This window comes from Odontesthes bonariensis, chromosome 23 (genome assembly GCF_027942865.1).
Source record: "Odontesthes bonariensis isolate fOdoBon6 chromosome 23, fOdoBon6.hap1, whole genome shotgun sequence".
Taxonomy (NCBI): Eukaryota; Metazoa; Chordata; class Actinopteri; order Atheriniformes; family Atherinopsidae; genus Odontesthes; species Odontesthes bonariensis.
This window is the reverse complement of record NC_134528.1, coordinates 1,617,885-1,636,882: the sequence shown is the minus strand read 5'-3', so window position 1 is coordinate 1,636,882 and position 18,998 is coordinate 1,617,885. Positions and strand designations below refer to the sequence as shown.

The window sequence follows — 18,998 nt, the reverse complement described above, 5'->3', positions numbered from 1 at the left end:
TCATCTGGTATAAGTGATACAATTGGCTATGAATCGCGCGCAAAGCAGCATGGGAAGAACCAGACGCCATTTGATAGACATTCGTGACGCCCAATAAACGGCTCTAGGCATTCGTAAACCACGCCTCAAATACGAGAAAATGCACACCTAGTTCCCAGACCACCATCTCATCCAGATGTGGACGCGTCAGCCAGGCTAACTCCCTGCTGCAATGCTTTTATTTTATGTGAAGCACTTTGAACTGTTTGTAGATGAAATGTGATATAAATAAATTTGATTTGATTTGTTTTGGGTTAGGAGGCGGAGCGGGACAGAGGGTCAGGAGGGCTTTCTGGCCCTGCGGGGCGACAGCGGGGTGGAGTCCCGCTGCCAGCGCTTGGTGCTCCCGCTGTAGAGCGAGGAGATGGAGGCGTTGTTGGGGGCCTGCTGCTGGGGCAGGGCCCGGCGGGGGTCCAGCGGCCCCCCTCTGAGCAGCACCACGTCCTGCACCGCGCCGCGGAACGGCTTGCTGACGAAGCAGTACAGGAAGAAGTTGACGGCCGTGTTGAGCATGGCCAGCATGTTGGCGAGGTCGTAGGCCAGGTGCACGCGCCAGTCCCTGTGCACCGAGGACACGTACAGGTGGTAGATGATCACCGCCGTCCTGGGGGCCCACAGCACCGAGAACACGGAGGTGATGGCGAGCAGCATGGCGGTGGTCTTCCCCAGCCGCCGGTGCGGGCCGCGCTCCTCCTGGCGGGGCTGCCGCCGCTGCCGCAGCCTCAGCGTGCGGATGATCAGCGAGTTCAGCACCAGGAAGATGCTGCAGGGCAGGAAGTAGATGATGGTGACGTGAGTCCACACCAGCACCGCGTCCAGCGGCGTGGGCGGGCGGGCGCTCCGCCACACGTCCGACCACCAGAAGAACGGCACGCCGGACGCCAGGGACAGCGCCAGCACGGCCAGGATGATCCTGCGGGCGCGCGCCGGGTAGCTGATCTGCCGGTGCAGGAGGGGGTGGCAGAGCGCCACGTAGCGGTCCACCGTGAGCGGCACCGTGGACCAGATGGAGGCGTGGTTGGCGGCGAACTCCGCGGCGCTGACAGAGTGCAGCAGGAGCTCGGGGACGTCGCGGTGGAAGACGGCCGTCTCCAGCAGGAAGCCGACGAAGATGATGAAGAGCTGCGAGAGGATGTCCGATCCGGTCACCGCCAGAAGGTAGTAGTACAGAGCCTTCTTCGTGCGGGACGCCAGCCGGGACAAGGCCACCGCGGTGAGGACGTTTACTGGGGAAAAGATAGATAGAGAAGTACTTTATTCATCCCAATTTGGGAAATTGTTGTGTTGCAGCAGCGTACAGTAAAAGATATGTAAACAATTAAAGGGAAAACAAGCAAATATAATTAAATTAAATTAAATTAAATTAAATTAAATTAAATTAAAAAATAGATAGATAAAAAAATTAAATAAAATAAAAATAAAAATAAATAAAATAGAATAAAAAAATAAAAAAATAGAAAAAGAAATAGAAAACGCACAGGAAATTTTATTGTGGTAGCAGCAGTTACTGGTGAACTTTCACTTTACCTTTTTTGCCAAACGATCTGCAGAGAATGACTTGTATCTCTCTTTGCTTGTTTGTATGTTAGCCTTTTTAAGATCCTATAGCTTTTTCATAACACTAAATGAGAAAATAGCTAAATCTAAATCAGTACAAAAGTTTAACACCAAACTAGTACTAAATGCTAATTAGCCTAGCAGGCTAGCAGTATTACTTAAATTAAAAATGTATTTTCATAAACTGCAAAACTGTTTTTAAGATCTATTTTAGTAAAAATTAGGTAAAAATTCTAGGTTTTCAATCATGTTACACGGTTTATATCAACTTCAAAGCTTGCTTTCTCTTTCTTTCCGGAGGTTGTGAAAGACGCGACTCTTTTCTGCACGGATACATTTCCACAGTTTGGGAAATGAAACTGCTGACTCGGGGCCCTTCGGCCTCCAGATTTATTTCCCTTTAGGGACAGTTAGTGTTTGACCTGCAGGTCACCTGAATGTGTTCGTGTCTTTGGTCGTTTTGAACCCCATAAATCCCGGCTGCATCAATACCAAACCCTCACTTAGCTTAGTGAGCCGGTAAATCTCAACAAAAGACAAATGAAAAATAGTGTGATTGATAAAGAGATACTCAACTGATTATGAGATGATTCGATTATCATAAACCTGTGAGAATAACCATCAGTGTGTCTATTACCTCAGTAGTGCATTAACACCCGTAATGTACCTCTGACTCACTTTAGCATTGATTTCTTAGGTGTGGTTCCCTTATTGTGCTCAGATTGTTATTGAGCGGTCTACCTGGTACTCCTACGCAGAGCAGAACGCTGTAGTAGATAACGGGGATGAAGCCCAGGACACACTTGGACCTCTGCAGCTCCTCGGGTTTCAGGCCCAGCTCCTGGGGGCCGGATGCTGTCACATTGGGCCAGTCGATCATGACCTTGGTGCTTCCCCTGGAGGATAAAGTGACGGGAACAGAAAACCACCTTTTCAAAAAGGTACAAAAAGTACAAAACAGCAGAAAGTTTAGATGTAAGTTTAGTCTCCTGTTCTGGGAAGATTTAAAGGAATAGTTCGCCTCTTTTGACATGACCAAAGGGAGACATTTTTAAATCCAGGTTAAAGACATTTCTGTTCTCATGTGTCTATGCATGAAATCTGCACGATATCTTTGAACTTATCTGGACTGTTGCTGGTTTTTAAATGAATCTAAATGATTTTATTTGTTTCTCTTTATATTCTTTTATGTATTTTAATGCTTCTTCCACTCCCTGCTGCAATGCTTTTATTTTAGTTAAAGCACTTTGAACTGTTTGTACATGAAATGTGCTATATAAATAAATTTAATTTGATTTGATGAATCTCGCTGGGATAGGCTCCAGCTTAAGGGAAAGAAAGGAAAGGGAAAGAAAGGAAAGGAAAGGAAACAGAAGGAAAGGAAACAAAAGGAAAGGAAAGGAAACAGAAGGAAAGGAAAGGAAACAGAAGGAAAGGAAAGGAAACAGAAGGAAAGGAAGGAAACAAAAGGAAAGGAAAGGAAACAGAAGGAAAGGAAACAAAAGGAAAGGAAAGGAAACAGAAGGTAAGGAAACAAAAGGAAAGGAGAGGGAAGGAAAGGAAAGGAAACAAGGAAAGGGAAAGAAAGGAAAGGAAACAAAAGGGAAGGAAAGGAAACAAAAGGAAAGGAGAGGAAAGAGAAACAGAAGGAAAGGAAAGGAAACAGAAGGAAAGGAAAGGGAACAGAAGGAAAGGAAAGGAAACAGAAGGAAAGGAAACAAAAGGAAAGGAAAGGGAACAAAAGGAAAGGAAAGGAAACAGAAGGAAAGGAAAGGAAACAGAAGGAAAGGAAACAAAAGGAAAGGAAAGGGAACAAAAGGAAAGGAAAGGAAAGGAAACAGAAGGAAAGGAAAGGAAACAGAAGGAAAGGAAAGGGAACAAAAGGAAAGGAAAGGAAACAGAAGGAAAGGAAACAAAAGGAAAGGAAAGGGAACAAAAGGAAAGGAAAGGAAACAGAAGGAAAGGAAAGGAAACAGAAGGAAAGGAAACAAAAGGAAAGGGAAAGAAAGGAAAGGAAACAAAAGGGAAGGAAAGGAAACAAAAGGAAAGGAAAGGGAAAGAAAAGAAAGGAGAGGAAAGGGAAACAGAAGGAAAGGAGAGGCAAGGAAAGGAAGGAAGGAAACAGAAGGAAAGGAAAGGAAACAGAAGGAAAGGAAGGAAACAAAAGGAAAGGAAAGGAAACAGAAGGAAAGGAAAGGAAACAGAAGGAAAGGAAAGGGAACAGAAGGAAAGGAAAGGAAACAGAAGGAAAGGAAAGGAAACAGAAGGAAAGGAAAGGGAACAGAAGGAAAGGAAAGGAAACAGAAGGAAAGGAAACAAAAGGAAAGGAAAGGGAACAAAAGGAAAGGAAAGGAAACAGAAGGAAAGGAAAGGAAACAGAAGGAAAGGAAACAAAAGGAAAGGAAAGGGAACAAAAGGAAAGGAAAGGAAAGGAAACAGAAGGAAAGGAAAGGAAACAGAAGGAAAGGAAAGGGAACAAAAGGAAAGGAAAGGAAACAGAAGGAAAGGAAACAAAAGGAAAGGAAAGGGAACAAAAGGAAAGGAAAGGAAACAGAAGGAAAGGAAAGGAAACAGAAGGAAAGGAAGGAAACAAAAGGAAAGGAGAGGGAAGGAAAGGAAAGGAAACAAGGAAAGGGAAAGAAAGGAAAGGAAACAAAAGGGAAGGAAAGGAAACAAAAGGAAAGGAAAGGGAAAGAAAAGAAAGGAGAGGAAAGGGAAACAGAAGGAAAGGAGAGGCAAGGAAAGGAAGGAAGGAAACAGAAGGAAACAAAAGGAAACAAAAGGAAAGGAAAGGGAAAGAAAGGAAAGGAAAGGAAACAGAAGGAAAGCAAGGAAACAAAAGGAAAGGAAAGGAAAGGAAACAGAAGGAAAGGAAGGAAACAAAAGGAAAGGAAAGGAAAGGAAAGGAAACAGAAGGAAAGGAAGGAAACAAAAGGAAAGGAGAGGGAAGGAAAGGAAAGGAAACAAGGAAAGGGAAAGAAAGGAAAGGAAACAAAAGGGAAGGAAAGGAAACAAAAGGAAAGGAAAGGGAAAGAAAGGAAAGGAGAGGAAAGGGAAACAGAAGGAAAGGAGAGGCAAGGAAAGGAAGGAAGGAAACAAAAGGAAACAAAAGGAAAGGAAACAAAGGGAAAGGAAAGGTGTGACTTTTTCCTGGAGAACCATTTTGTGATGCAAATGTATTACTCTGTTGAACGCATATTGTTCTGAGAAGCAAAAGGCTTTATTTTTTAAACCCCAGCCAACTAGCCGGACTACCTTCATCAACACCAAAACGAGGCTGGAACTCTGCTCACAGGACGCAGCAGGGGGTAAGAAGATGTTCAGAAATGATGCTGCTGATATGGGATGTTACACAGCTTCATGTCAAAAGAGGAGAACTGTCCCTTTAAAGAGGCGAACTGTCCCTTTAAAGAGGCGAACTGTCCCTTTAAAGAGGAGAACTGTCCCTTTAAAGAGGCGAACTGTCCCTTTAAAGAGGCGAACTGTCCCTTTAAGTTCTTTTCACAAGCAGTGAGTGTGGATTGATTTGGTTAGAATTGGGATATAAAGGATGAAATGACACGAAACAATACCACTTATTTAGTGTTCATTACAGCTTTTTAATTCCTCTGTTGCCCAAACCTTAAAACTGTTATATAGGTTCACATATATATAGGTTCACATATATATAGGTTCACATATATATAGGTTCATATATATATAGGTTCACATATATATAGGTTCACATATTTAGCTGTTTAAAACACACGCCACCCGACCAGATACTCTGTCATCCAGGAAATGAGGGTCAGTTGTGTATTAGATGGTAAGCTGCTTAAAATAGCCCTCAGCAAACACTAACATTTGTAAAGCTCCTACCTGCCTTATCAAAAACACTTGTCATTTATCCAAAATTTATGAAATGATTTGAGATTTACGGCTTCAGTTGGAGCCAATAATCTCAAGGCTGAAAGTGTTGGAGGACAGCGTTGACGCACGGATTGAAGTGTTGTTGGTTTTGGTCTGTTTGTGTGAGTCAAATCTTCCATCAGTTATCCGAAAAGTTCGTGCGAAATGGAGCGAAGCAGATGTGGTTTCTGAGGACTCGAAATTACACACTTTTGAGTCCAAATGTCATATAATTCAGCTTAGTTTGCTATATTTGCTGTAAACCAACAAGTAGTTTTATGATGTATTAATTATCTGTTTATTTTCAGTTAATCCTTTTGTCTTTAAAGGTGCACTGGAAAAAATGCCCCTCCAAAAATAAGTTAAAAAAACAACAAATAAAAGACGTTTTTGATTGAAATAAGCAAAAAATCTGCCAATGGAACTAGTGAAAATCGGCTTGTGAAGATTTCTTGAAATAAAATGTGATATTTAGGACTTTTGAGTTAAAAGTGATCTTGAAATTAGCTTAAAAACCTCTTCAAATGAAGAAAAAAAGCTTGTTTCATGTGAAATATAAACTCATAACAATTTGTTTTCAAGACTTTTTCATTTAACAAGATATTCCAGATGTATTGTATTAAAACAAGTCCCTATATCTGGCTGAAATGGTACTTGTTAGGCAGTTGTGTCTTATATTAAGTGTGATGAGATATTTGGACTAGAAATGAGACAAATACACTTGGTAAGACTTTGATTTTTTCCAGTGTGTGAAAAAACATGGTTCCAGTGTTGTAAATCTAAAGGCATTATCAGACCATCACAAGCTGCGATCCATTTTCTTTTTATCTTTTATGAACAAATGTATTCTTATGCACATTTGTAGTTTGTCTTGTTGGAAGTGAAGTGGAAAACAGGTTCAGCCAAGCTTCAATGAATACATCACGTTAACAATAACTCACATGAAGGAAGTCTTCCAAACAATAATACCAGACTGTCTCCTCCATGTTCTGAGTTACTAAATGTTTCATTTTCATGGCGTGAAAAAGGCACAAAATCAAAATCTATTAAAAACAATTCAATTTTTACGTGACATGAGTCACGTGATGGATTTCAGTCAGTTTATTGTTGTGCCTGCATCATATTTTTGTCTTTTACAGACGGGAACTGTCATTTGGTAACGGTCGGACCTTGAGTTGGGAAAACTTTGAGAACAAGGTGGTTAATTAGGGAAAATGAGAGATCATTTTCATATGTTCAGGACATCGTGGTCGCATTTGACTTCATTTGCTGCTTCACCTCTTGTCAAAAAAACTTCCACGCTCACTGTACAGCAGAAGCAGCAGGGATAAACTCTAAGAATATCTGTTTTTGTTTGTACTTAGCTTAAACTGAGTCACGTACGTAAATGTACGGGTGTTTCTTTTTCCTCTTAAAGCTCCTTTTGTAATAATTTCTGTGTTCAAGTCAAACAGTACAGCAGAAGTAGAAAGGATAAACTTTAAGCAGAAGCAGAAAGGATAAACTCTAAGAATATCTATTTTTGTGTGAAGTTAGCTTAAACTGAGTCACGTACGTAAATGTACGGGTGTTTTTTTTTCCTCTTAAAGCTCCTTTTGTAATAATTTCTGTGTTCAAGTCAAACAGTACAGCAGAAGTAGAAAGGATAACCTCTAAGAATATCTGGTTTTGTGTGTACTTAGCTTAAACTGAGTCACGTACGTAAATGTACGGGTGTTTATTTTTCCCTCTAAAAGCTCCTTTTGTAACATTTTCTGTTCCATTCTTCAAGTCAAACAGTTTCTGCCGGTTAAAGCACTTATTTGCTGCTCTACGATTTAAAGAAGCATGAGTGAAGTGTTTTTGACCACATTTGATTTACATTGACATTTATTATGCACATTATTCGGCCTGATATCGTCCTGGAGCGCCTGAGATACCGCAGTTCACGACTTTGGTTTCCAGCCCTGCGCCGTTTAGCTTTGCAGTCACTTCTTGTGACCTTTTGATGCCATCTTTGTGGCCTCTTCAAGATTTCAAGATTTTTTTTCAGAAAAGTGGGGTGACATCCCACAGCTGTAGTGGGAGCCAAAGAGTTAAAATGGCTGTGTTCGAAACCGCATACTACTCCTACTACTCCTACTGACTTTCTGAGTTAGTATGCGAGTTTGAGTAAGCAGAAGTTCCCGGATGCATACTAGATTCTCCTAAATGTTGGGTATGCATCATGAGGTTACTACTCATACTCAAACTACCCAAGATGCAACGTAACGTGACGTCGTAGTGGGCTGAGCAGGCGCCCCATGTACAGAGACTATAGTCCTCGCTGCAGCTGGCCCCGGTTCCAGTCCCGCACCGGACGGCCCTTTGCTGCATGTCTTCCCCCTCTCTCTCTGCCCCCTGCTTCCTGTCTCTCTCCAACTGCCCTATCCATTAAAGGCATAAAAAAGCCCAAAAAAATATTTAAAAATAAATAAATAAATAAATTTATTTTTGTTTTAATTAAAAACTTTTTTTTTGTTTTAATTTTAAAAAAGTCTTTTTTTTTTAAATAAAAAAATAAAACATGCATTAATGCGCGATAAAATATTTATCGGCGTTAAATAATTAATGCGTTAAAAACGAGTTAACTCGCCCAGCCCTAATTGATACATATGTGTAACTGTATTAGTCTGATAAAAGAGCCAGTCATTATGTGCAGACACAGTTTCAGATACAAACAGTGGAAACAAGAAGTGGGTTAATATGCTGAGTCTGAGCTCAGTCGATTAAACCGCAGGTTCACAACAACAGATGGGCCGACAGCAGTGACCCCGTCACCCTCTCACGGCTCTTTATCCGCCCGTCTTCTGGTCATAACCTTTTCACCTGGGTGCCATTCATCCTGTTTTTCACTGTCTGCTGCCACTCCACTTGCTCTCCTAATTCACTCCGCTCATCCGTGAGGCCGTATTTGGATTGCGTTATCTCTGGAGCTTTCAGTGACAGTCCATTTGGAGATGCTCAGCCAATGTAAACATGATAATAGAGCCACAATCACCCCATTCATGAAGGGACACTCCTGATGTGAGCATGGCACTCACCACCATGAGCAGTTGGCCATATTTAATTACTTCCATAGCAAAGCCTGTTTATGTGCCGAAACACCGCATATATGACCGGTAGCAGCAATGGGATCATAACACGTCAATCAGTCATGCCCTCTCTACATACCTTAGTGTTTATTGGAGAGAATAAACTCATATCAGATATGCATCAACATGTCAGCGGGACCGAGAGTCTCTGGCTGTGTTCGAAACCGCATACTTCTCCTACTACTCCTACTAACTTTCTGAGTTAGTATGCGAGTTTGAGTAAGCGAGAAGTTCCCGGATGCATACTAGATTCTCTGAAATGTTGGGTATGCATCATGAGGTTACTACTCATACTCAAACTACCCAAGATGCAACGTAACGTGACGTCGCCGATCGTCATTTCCTGTCAAAACGGCAGTTTCAAGCTAGCTACAACGAGGGTAGGTTCACTTCCTGTTTTCAAAACAAAAGCACCAACTGTATGGTAATGGCTTTCCCTATGATAAAAGGCAACGGGTATTTTATTTTGTGAAAATAACAGGAAGTGCGTTAGCTCACTGCGGCTAGCTTTAGTAGCGCCGAATTCGTGGGAACAAAATTGTAAACAGCCGGTATTTTGTCAGGTTTTCAACACGTTGGGGATCTAAACGACTACTTTCTCTCCTGAAAATGTTTCAAATGTTGCTAAAGTTTACAGAGTTTAGAGCTTAAAGGGACAGTTCGCCTCTTTTGACATGAAGCTGTATGACATCCCATATTAGCAACATCATTTATGAACAGCTTCTTACCCCCTGCTGCGTCCTGTGAGCCGAATTCCAGCTGAGTTTTGGGGTCCACGAAGCTAGTCCGGCTAGTTGGTTGGGGGCACAAAAATAAAGCGTTTTGCTTCTCAAAAAAATATCCGTTCAAAAGAGTAATACATTTGCATCACAAAATCGTTGTCCAGGAAAAAGTCAGACCTCACAATCTATTTTTGCCTCCCTTGATATCAATGCGTCCAATGTAAAACTGTGCAGACCGAAGAACAGACCGAGCAGTCCCCTGCTTCCGAGCAGTAAACACCGTAACAGGTGCAGCTATCGCTAGGTGGCTAGGGACTGCTCGGTCTGTTCTTCGGTCTGCACAGTTTTACATTGGACGCATTGATATCAAGGGAGGCAAAAATAGCGCCAAGCGAAGTGAGGTCTGACTTTTTCCTGGAGAACCATTTTGTGATGCAAATGTATTACTCTTTTGAACAGATATTTTTTTGAGAAGCAAAAGGCTTTATTTTTTAAACCCCAGCCAACTAGCCGGACTACCTTCATCAACACCAAAACGAGGCTGGAACTCTGCTCACAGGACGCAGCAGGGGGTAAGAAGATGTTCAGAAATGATGTTGCTGATATGGGATGTCATACAGCTTCATGTCAAAAGAGGCGAACTATCCCTTTAAGAGAAATCAGCTTCAGGCCGGCTGATTTCGGCTCGGGCAGGAGCAAAATGCATTGTGGGTAAACGCTCTGCATACTGTCTGATCGATGAGTATGTAGTATGCTGTTTCGAACACAGCCGTTGTCTTCGGCTTTCATAATCACCATTTTGACGGCAAAAGACGAACAGCTCAGTGCAAGACATGCGGCATCAACACCTCAGACAGCCAGACGACAACTTCCAACTTTGTTCGTCATCTGAAGATCCATTCTGACCAGTAAGTGCTCGTCAAATTAGCTAATATTATCCTGTTAGCCTAGTCGGTAGTTAGCTAACGTTAGCTTGATATGATACGGGGTGGACAGGTTGGACACATTGGCCGATGATGTTTACTGACAGTTACTTATATCTTTGTGTTTTCACTTTATTAAGATCAGATTCTGCAGGTAAAACTGCAATAATAAGGTGACTTGACTTTGACTTGCCCAAGAAAAAATGACTTGGGACTTGAAAGCTAAGACTTGAGACTTGCACATGTGTGACTTGGTCCCATCTCTGTTGAATATCTTGGTGCCTGGCAGCTTTAAATCACCTGTCAGCACCATAAACCAGCAGAAAGAGCAGGATCGAAGCGTAATTTCAAAGATCAATGATGTGATTTACAGCGTAGAAAAAAAAGAAAGGTCAGTATAATGGAGACCAAACCAACCTCCCAGGTTTCCTGAATTATCTTTTGGCTTTAGGCACAAAAACAACTTGTATTTACAGGAACTTTATCGTCAGGAAGTTTCCATGGAAACACGGATCCCTCGGCCAGTCGCTACCTGCTAAAGACTTCAAACTATTTGGAAAATGACTCAGCTGATGCTTCAAAAAGCAAAAGACAGGATCTTAAAATAATTATCTCTGGACTTCAGACACTGATTTATTCATCCTTAGAGAAAACATCTCTGGCTTCATGTTGTTTTTTTGCCGAAGCGTAAAACTACATTAGCTGGTTTGAGGGAACACATTGTAAAATAATGACATTTAACAGGCACTTTGTTTAGGGTCGTTCAGGGTTTAGAGTGAAACATCAGACCTTTGTTACACTCCTGTTACACCGAACATGAAGTACTGGATCGGCTTTATATTTGAGCCGAAGCGGAATCATTTCCTACTGCAACGTCGTTTGAAGGGAGACCGAGAGACACCAGGCCAAAACACACTCACAGTTAAAGTGACACTGGAGAATTTGGCTAATTTCCTCTTTGGCTCCCTCTGCAGATGTGGGATGTAACACCACTGTCAGGAAAACGAGGCCTCGGTCAAATAGTCCGTATCCAAGGCACGAGTAGCAGAAAAGATAAGAGCTACTCAGATTTATGTGGCTAAATGTGAGGATTTAAAAGAATTATAATAAAGTAATTTTCTATATTATCTCTATTATGATATAAATGACAGAATTAATATGTAACGATGTGATCAGATTACGTCGGATGAGGTATCTAAAGCACTTTTTGTATAATATTTGCTGAACATTCGTAGTTTTAGTGCTGCAAACCCACATCTTTTCCATCTTTCTTTCACTAACTTAAAGGGATAGTTCGCCTCTTTAAAGGGACAGTTCGCCTCTTTTGACATGAAGCTGTGTAACATCCCATATCAGCAGCATCATTTCTGAACATCTTCTTACCCCCTGCTGCGTCCTGTGAGCAGAGTTCCAGCCTCGTTTTGGTGCTGATGAAGGTAGTCCGGCTAGTTGGCTGGGGTTTAAAAAATAAAGCGTTTTGCTTCTCAGAACAATATGCGTTCAACAGAGTAATACATTTGCATCCCAAAATGGTTCTCCAGGAAAAAGTCAGACCTCACAATCTCTTGGCCCTATTTTCTCTTTTATCACTGGAACTCGGCTCACAGCACGTAAATGATGTTGCTAGTATGGGACAGAGATGGGACCAAATCTCAAGTAACGGTGCGTTCAGACTGGACGCGGTGCAAATTTTTCGCGCGACGTGATTACATACAAAGTCAATGCAAAGACGCGAATGACGCTTTTGAGACCCTTGAGCAAAAATTCGCTCGTTGTTTACTCGCGCGAATTAATAATGAATAATCACATTTTCCGCGCAAAATATGCGAAATATGCAGGACTCACTTGATTTCACAATCTCCGCACATTTCTGCATAAAGTTGGGAAGAAAAAAAAAGTCTAAATGACCCAAATTAACTGGTGATGTAATTTATGTCCGACTCGCGGCTTGCGACGTCATTGCCGCCGACACACACAAGGAAAACAGCACCGTAGCGTGAAGACAAAATTAACGAGAGACAAAATGAAAAAAGCTAATCGATCTCACCTACCGACGCACGTTACTGCCAAAGACCGGGCAAACCAGCACCCCGATGTCTTGCACCAAAGCGGGGGGAAACTACTCTGCACCCCGTGCAACTGTGTGTTGGAGCATAAAAGAAAATCGTCGGTGACGTGCCACTTTACCAGCGCGAAACATTTGAAAATGCTTTCTGCAGCTGCGGAAAGGAAAGCCAAAGCCAGACAGCTGACGTTCACCGAGGCATCAACCTCCAAAACCCTTGCAAGCGCTACCAGAAACAAGGCAGCATTTATTTTATCTTTTACAATTCTGTGACTCAGGAATGTTTAAGCCATGTTTTTTTTTACGACTGATTGTGAAACTGCTCAAGTTGTTAAAATAAAAAAACCTTCTGTGAAGTAACTTGGTTCCAGTATGCTTGTTTATCACAGGAGGTCTTTAAAATGACTCTTTTTCATTCAGTAGCAGCATATTTTGCAACTTTGCATAATTCACAACTTTTTGCATAATTCGCAAGTTTCCGCAACTTCTCGCAATTTCACGGCATAAATTCATTAAAAAACCCACATATTCAATCGCAAAATCCAGGATTTTAGCCCGCAAGATCAAGGATTTATGCCCGCGTTTTTCTGGAGGGTCTACCTTATTGTTGCAGTTTTACCTGCAGAATCTGATCTTAATAAAGTGAAAACACAAAGATATAAGTAACTGTCAGTAAACATCATTGGCCAATGTGTCCAACCTGTCCACCCCGTATCATATCAGGCTAACGTGAGCTAACTACCGACTAGGCTAACAGGATAATATTAGCTAATTTGACGAGCACTTCCTGGTCAGAATGGATCTTCAGATGACGAACAAAGTTGGAAGTTATGCTAGATGCTTAACACTCAAGTCATTCAAGTCATCGTGTCTCCAGTCAAGTCAAGTGCCGAGTCTTTAACTTCCAAGTCCGAGTCGAGTCTCGAGTCTTTTATTTTTTGTCAAGTCACAAGTCATCAAAACAGCGACTCGAGTCGACTCGAGTTGAGTCCAAGTCACAGTGACTCGAGTCCCCATCTCTGGTATGGGATGTAATACAGCTTCATGTCAAAAGAGGCGAACTATCCCTTTAAGAAAAGGCCGTAGCTTGTGATTCTATTCGACAGAAACCCACCTCTCTGTGTGAGCCCTGTATACGCACAGCCATACGCATTCAGCGACCATAAAGTAAAACAGTGGGGTTCAGGGATGGACTCCAAAGTCATGAACTGGGGTATATCTGCCCCCCCCGGGGGGCTCTGGGGCAGTTTCAGGCCCAGTACATACAAAAGGTTGATGTACATGGTTACGTCTCAGAATCCACAATAAGTACTCGAAGCTGTCTGGAAACTCTGAAATACATTCTGGATGTCGTGAATAAAAGAAGGAAGCTGTTTGATTTAGAACTTCTACAACTGAATACTTCACTCACACGACCAGTTAAGGCATCTGTAGGTAAAATATCTCTTTTACAATAAAGCCAAAGACAAGTTTAGGTGTTTTTTTTTGTGGTTTTTATCAGATATTAGTCGCCAAATACTCATTACAGCCGAGTTGTTCTTATTTAAGAGAAGGTAATTTGTCTTGGAAACAGCAGAAAAGGGGAAGAAGTTCTCTGAACGTCCATGAAACGTAGAAGTTTATCCCGTTATTATGCGACCGGAAGCTCCAGGACATAAAACGATTCGGCTGCTTTCGTCAACTGCAGTTTTCAAGGTCGAGACTGAACTTTCACAGAGACTTTAATCCGTAAGCGAAACGCCTTCCACTCCGGAGGAAATGTGAGCTCAGTTATTCCACTTTGTTGCTTTTTTTAGGGGCTTTGTTTATCAATAAAAACATTCTCCGATTTCACCCCCCCGTTATGCAACAGCGTTCCACGTGCTCGGATAAGATGTCCTATTCAGTATTAATAGGTGCGCAGCTCCCATAGGAGGTGTGGTGTGCATGCAGGGATACATTCATGCCTGCAGTGCACGTCAGGGCTGCAGGGTTACTCATTTTTAATGCTTCTTCCACTCCCTGCTGCAATGCTTTTATTTTATGTAAAGCACTTTGAATTGTTTGTACATGAAATGTGCTATATAAATAAATTTGATTTGATTTGATTTTGATTAATGACACCCAGCAGCATCACAACCTGGAGTTTTCACTTTTTATGAACAGCAACAACTCATTTACTATCATTGAAAGACTGAAAACAATTATTAAGTACTTGTTCTTTTGGTATTTCCCAGCCAAATCAGACCTCAATTTTTAATGTTTTTTTTCCCTATATAAGCTACTCCTTATGAATCCATTTTGTAAGGAAAACATTTGATTATAAAACATGCTCAACATGTTATCTGGGTCCATTTTAAACCTCTGAAAGCCATGTTTTCCATGTCAAAGCCTCAGTAAACTCTGACCTCAGCAGCCAGAAATGTATTTTTAGGATCCGTGGAACTGACATTACTTCATCACTGCAGCGGCTTCACATGCAGGGTTTCTGCATAAAGTGAAAACTGACAAAACAGCACAGCTTGGGCTGAATTTGAACGTCGCGGTTGCATCCAAAACCAGCAACTTGTGCACTGGAAAAAATGCCCCTCCAAAAATAAGTAAAAAAAACAACAAATAAAAGACGTTTTTGCTTGAAATAAGCAAATAAATCTGCCAATGGAACTAGTGAAAATCGGCTTGTCCAGATTTCTTGAAATAAAATGTGATATTTAGGACTTTTGAGATAAAAGTGATCTTGAAATTAGCTTAAAAACCTCTTCAAATGAAAGAAAAAGCTTGTTTCATGTGAAATATGACTCAAAACAATTTGTTTTCAAGACTTTTTCATTTAACAAGATATTCCAGATGTATTGTGTTAAAACAAGTCCCTATATCTGGCTGAAATGGTGCTTGTTAGGCAGTTGTGTCTGATATTAAGTGTAATGAGATACTCAATGAGAGAAATATGCTTGGTAAGATTTAGATTTTGTCCAGTGTGAGGTTGTCTCTGTCCCATCGTCTGAGACACTGGATCTGCTTCCTGAAGCGCGTCGCTCAGGACCAACAGTGAGAAAGATGATGAATGAAAAGGTCGTCACAAAGGACCGTGATCGCTTCAGATAATCAATAACCCACCTCTTAAAGGACCTCTTAAATCCTTAAAGGGACAGTTCGCCTCTTTAAAGGGACAGTTCGCCTCTTTAAAGGGACAGTCCGCCTCCTCTGACATGAAGCTGTGTAACATCCCATATCAGCAGCATCATTTCTGAACATCTTCTTACCCCCTGCTGCGTCCTGTGAGCAGAGTTCCAGCCTCGTTTTAGTGCTGATGAAGGTAGTCCGGCTAGTTGGCTGGGGTTTAAAAAATAAAGCGTTTTGCTTCTCAGAACAATATGCGTTCAACAGAGTAATACATTTGCATCACAAAATGGTTCTCCAGGAAAAAGTCAGACCTCACAATCTCTTGGCCCTATTTTCTCTCCCTTCATATCACTGCGTGCTGTGCAGACCGAGCAGCAAACAGCGTAACAGGCGCGGCTGTCGGCAGGCGTCTTTCCTTTCCTTTCCTTTCCTTTCCTTTCCTTTCCTTTCCTTTCCTTTCCTTTCCTTTCCTTTCCTTACCTTTCCTTACCTTTTGTTTCCTTTCCTTTCCTTCTCTTCTTTCCTTTCCTTACCTTTTGTTTCTTTTCCTTTCCTTTCCTTTCCTTACCTTTTGTTTCCTTTCCTTTCCTTTCCTTTCCTTACCTTTTGTTTCCTTTCCTTTCCTTTCCTTTCCTTTCCTTTCCTTACCTTTTGTTTCCTTTCCTTTCCTTTCCTTTCCTTACCTTTTGTTTCTTTTCCTTACCTTTTGTTTCCTTTCCTTACCTTTTGTTTCTTTTCCTTTCCTTCTCTTCTTTCCTTTCCTTACCTTTTGTTTCTTTTCCTTTCCTTTCCTTTCCTTACCTTTTGTTTCCTTTCCTTTCCTTTCCTTTCCTTTCCTTACCTTTTGTTTCCTTTCCTTTCCTTTCCTTTCCTTACCTTTTGTTTCCTTTCCTTTCCTTTCCTTTCCTTTCCTTTCCTTACCTTTTGTTTCTTTTCCTTTCCTTTCCTTTCCTTACCTTTTGTTTCCTTTCCTTTCCTTTCCTTTCCTTTCCTTTCCTTTCCTTTCCTTACCTTTTGTTTCCTTTCCTTTCCTTTCCTTTCCTTACCTTTTGTTTCCTTTCCTTTCCTTTCCTTTCCTTTCCTTTCCTTACCTTTTGTTTCCTTTCCTTTCCTTTCCTTTCCTTACCTTTTGTTTCCTTTCCTTTCCTTTCCTTTCCTTTCCTTTCCTTACCTTTTGTTTCCTTTCCTTTCCTTTCCTTTCCTTACCTTTTGTTTCCTTTCCTTTCCTTTCCTTACCTTTTGTTTCTTTTCCTTTCCTTACCTTTTGTTTCCTTTCCTTTCCTTCTCTTCTTTCCTTTCCTTACCTTTTGTTTCTTTTCCTTTCCTTCTCTTTCTTTCCTTTCCTTACCTTTTGTTTCCTTTCCTTACCTTTTGTTCCTTTTCCTTTCCTTTCCTTACCTTTTGTTTCCTTTCCTTTCCTTACCTTTTGTTTCCTTTCCTTCTCTTCTTTCCTTTCCTTTCCTTTCCTTTCCTTTCCTTTCCTTACCTTTTGTTTCCTTTCCTTTCCTTTCCTTCTCTTCTTTCCTTTCCTTACCTTTTGTTTCCTTTCCTTTCCTTTCCTTTCCTTTCCTTTCCTTACCTTTTGTTTCTTTTCCTTTCCTTACCTTTTGTTTCCTTTCCTTTCCTTCTCTTCTTTCCTTTCCTTACCTTTTGTTTCCTTTCCTTTCCTTTCCTTTCCTTTCCTTTCCTTTCCTTACCTTTTGTTTCTTTTCCTTTCCTTACCTTTTGTTTCCTTTCCTTTCCTTCTCTTCTTTCCTTTCCTTACCTTTTGTTTCCTTTCCTTACCTTTTGTTCCTTTTCCTTTCCTTTCCTTACCTTTTGTTTCCTTTCCTTTCCTTACCTTTTGTTTCCTTTCCTTCTCTTCTTTCCTTTCCTTTCCTTTCCTTTCCTTACCTTTTGTTTCCTTTCCTTTCCTTTCCTTCTCTTCTTTCCTTTCCTTACCTTTTGTTTCCTTTCCTTTCCTTCTCTTTCTTTCCTTTCCTTCCCTTTCCTCTTGTTTCTTTTTTTTTTTTATTTTCGCAAAACGCTTTATTTTTTAAACCCCAGCCAACTAGCCGGACTACCTTCATCAGCACCAAAACGAGGCTGGAACTCTGCTCACAGGACGCAGCAGGGGGTAAGAAGATGTTCAGAAATGATGCTGCTGATATGGGATGTTACACAGCTTCATGTCAGAAGAGGCGAACTGTCCCTTTAAAGAGGCGAACTGTCCCTTTAAAGAGGTGAACTGTCCCTTTAAGGAGGCGAACTGTCCCTTTAAAGAGGCGAACTGTCCCTTTAAAGAGGCGAACTGTCCCTTTAAAGAGGCGAACTGTCCCTTTAAAGAGGCGAACTGTCCCTTTAAAGAGGAGAACTGTCCCTTTAAGAGGCGAACTGTCCCTTTAAAGAGGCGAACTGTCCCTTTAAAGAGGCGAACTGTCCCTTTAAAGAGGCGAACTGTCCCTTTAAGCTTGGAGAGTTCAACTTCTCCTCAACCTGTGGAAACTCCTGTTTCCTCCAGAGGAGTTTTACTAACATGTGTTGTTACAATTCAGCACAACAAATAAATGCAGTCATGCGTCAGGACGTCACATCAGAGGCATATTTCTGATTAAGACTCTTTTTTTAGCGTTTTCCCAGGGTTGAGATGCAGCTGGAGGCTGCAGAGCTCTGCAGGGGGCTCAGAGCCCAGGAAGCTGAACTGAACTTAATTATTCATGGAGAGACGATGCACCTGAAACAACAAGCCTGGGAAAGAAAGGGTGCTGCCTGCACACATATCGCTGTTTCCCACGACAGATACACGTTCTGCCGTTTGGAGGAAAGTTCAGAGGTTTCTTCTTGGATGAGAAAAAAGGGATTCCAGTGAAAATCTGCAGCTGACAGACGACAGTGGAAAGAAATTAGCAAGCAGATTGTGAGCGGAGCGGCTGTTCGGAGGAGCCCGAGGCCAAAATCCTGACCTGTGGTCAGAACTGTTGGGGAGACTGAATCCAGAAGCAAATTCTGACGGCAGTAACTGCAGGCTGGGGTGAAGACAAAAACAAAAATCATACTGTATATAGCTAATGTTTAGTCACTTTATTTTATTTTATTTTATTTTATTTTATTTTATTTTATTTTTATTTATTTTATTCTATTCTATTTGCTTGTTTCTACTTTAATTGTTTACATATCTTTTACTGTATGCTGCTGCAACACAACAACAATTTCCCAAATTGGGATGAATAAAGTACTTATCTATCTATCTATCTATCTATGACAAATGTCTGTTTCTTGGAAGATTTTGGGGTGTGAAACTACAGGAAAATACTTTAGGTAGTCAACAAATGGAAGTGACACACTCCAGACGCTGGTTAACAACTTGCTCCAACACGTCAAGTCAGAAAACAACAATCTTTTCCCTTGTTTTTCTTTTAAAAGTACGTTCAGCCGTCTTACCTTCACATCCAGTTTACGCGGCGTCTCCACCTGGATCACAGCCACCCAGCTCAGCTGCCGTTCCCCCCAGAGGCTCCGACAGAGTCCCTGCTGGAGGAGAAGAGTCCAGGCAGCCGGTACATCACTGCAACCACTGAGCCGAGGGAGAGGAGAGAAACCGAGCAAAGGG

General features: G+C 41.6%; 1 protein-coding gene across 1 annotated transcript; it reads right to left on the bottom strand.

Moving 5' to 3' along the window:
• Window positions 1-231: 231 nt before the first annotated feature.
• gpr142 (G protein-coupled receptor 142) lies at window positions 232-18,917 on the bottom strand. The gene is made up of 3 exons (XM_075457403.1): window positions 18,830-18,917; window positions 2,338-2,492; window positions 232-1,265 (listed from the first exon to the last, which is right to left on the bottom strand). Exons 2-3 carry the CDS (start codon window positions 2,474-2,476, stop codon window positions 319-321), a joined length of 1,086 nt encoding a protein of 361 aa, XP_075313518.1. The 5' UTR covers window positions 2,477-2,492; window positions 18,830-18,917; the 3' UTR covers window positions 232-318.
• Between the last annotated feature and the right edge of the window lie 81 nt (window positions 18,918-18,998).

Coding starts and splice junctions, on each gene's coding strand:
- gpr142 (XM_075457403.1), bottom strand. CDS start 2,476: ATGATCGACTGGCCCAATGTGACAGCATCCGGCCCCCAGGAGCTGGGC. Junction 1,266..2,337: donor GCTCTGCGTAGGAGTACCAG/GTAGACCGCTCA, acceptor TCTTTTCCCCAG/TAAACGTCCTCACCGCGGTG.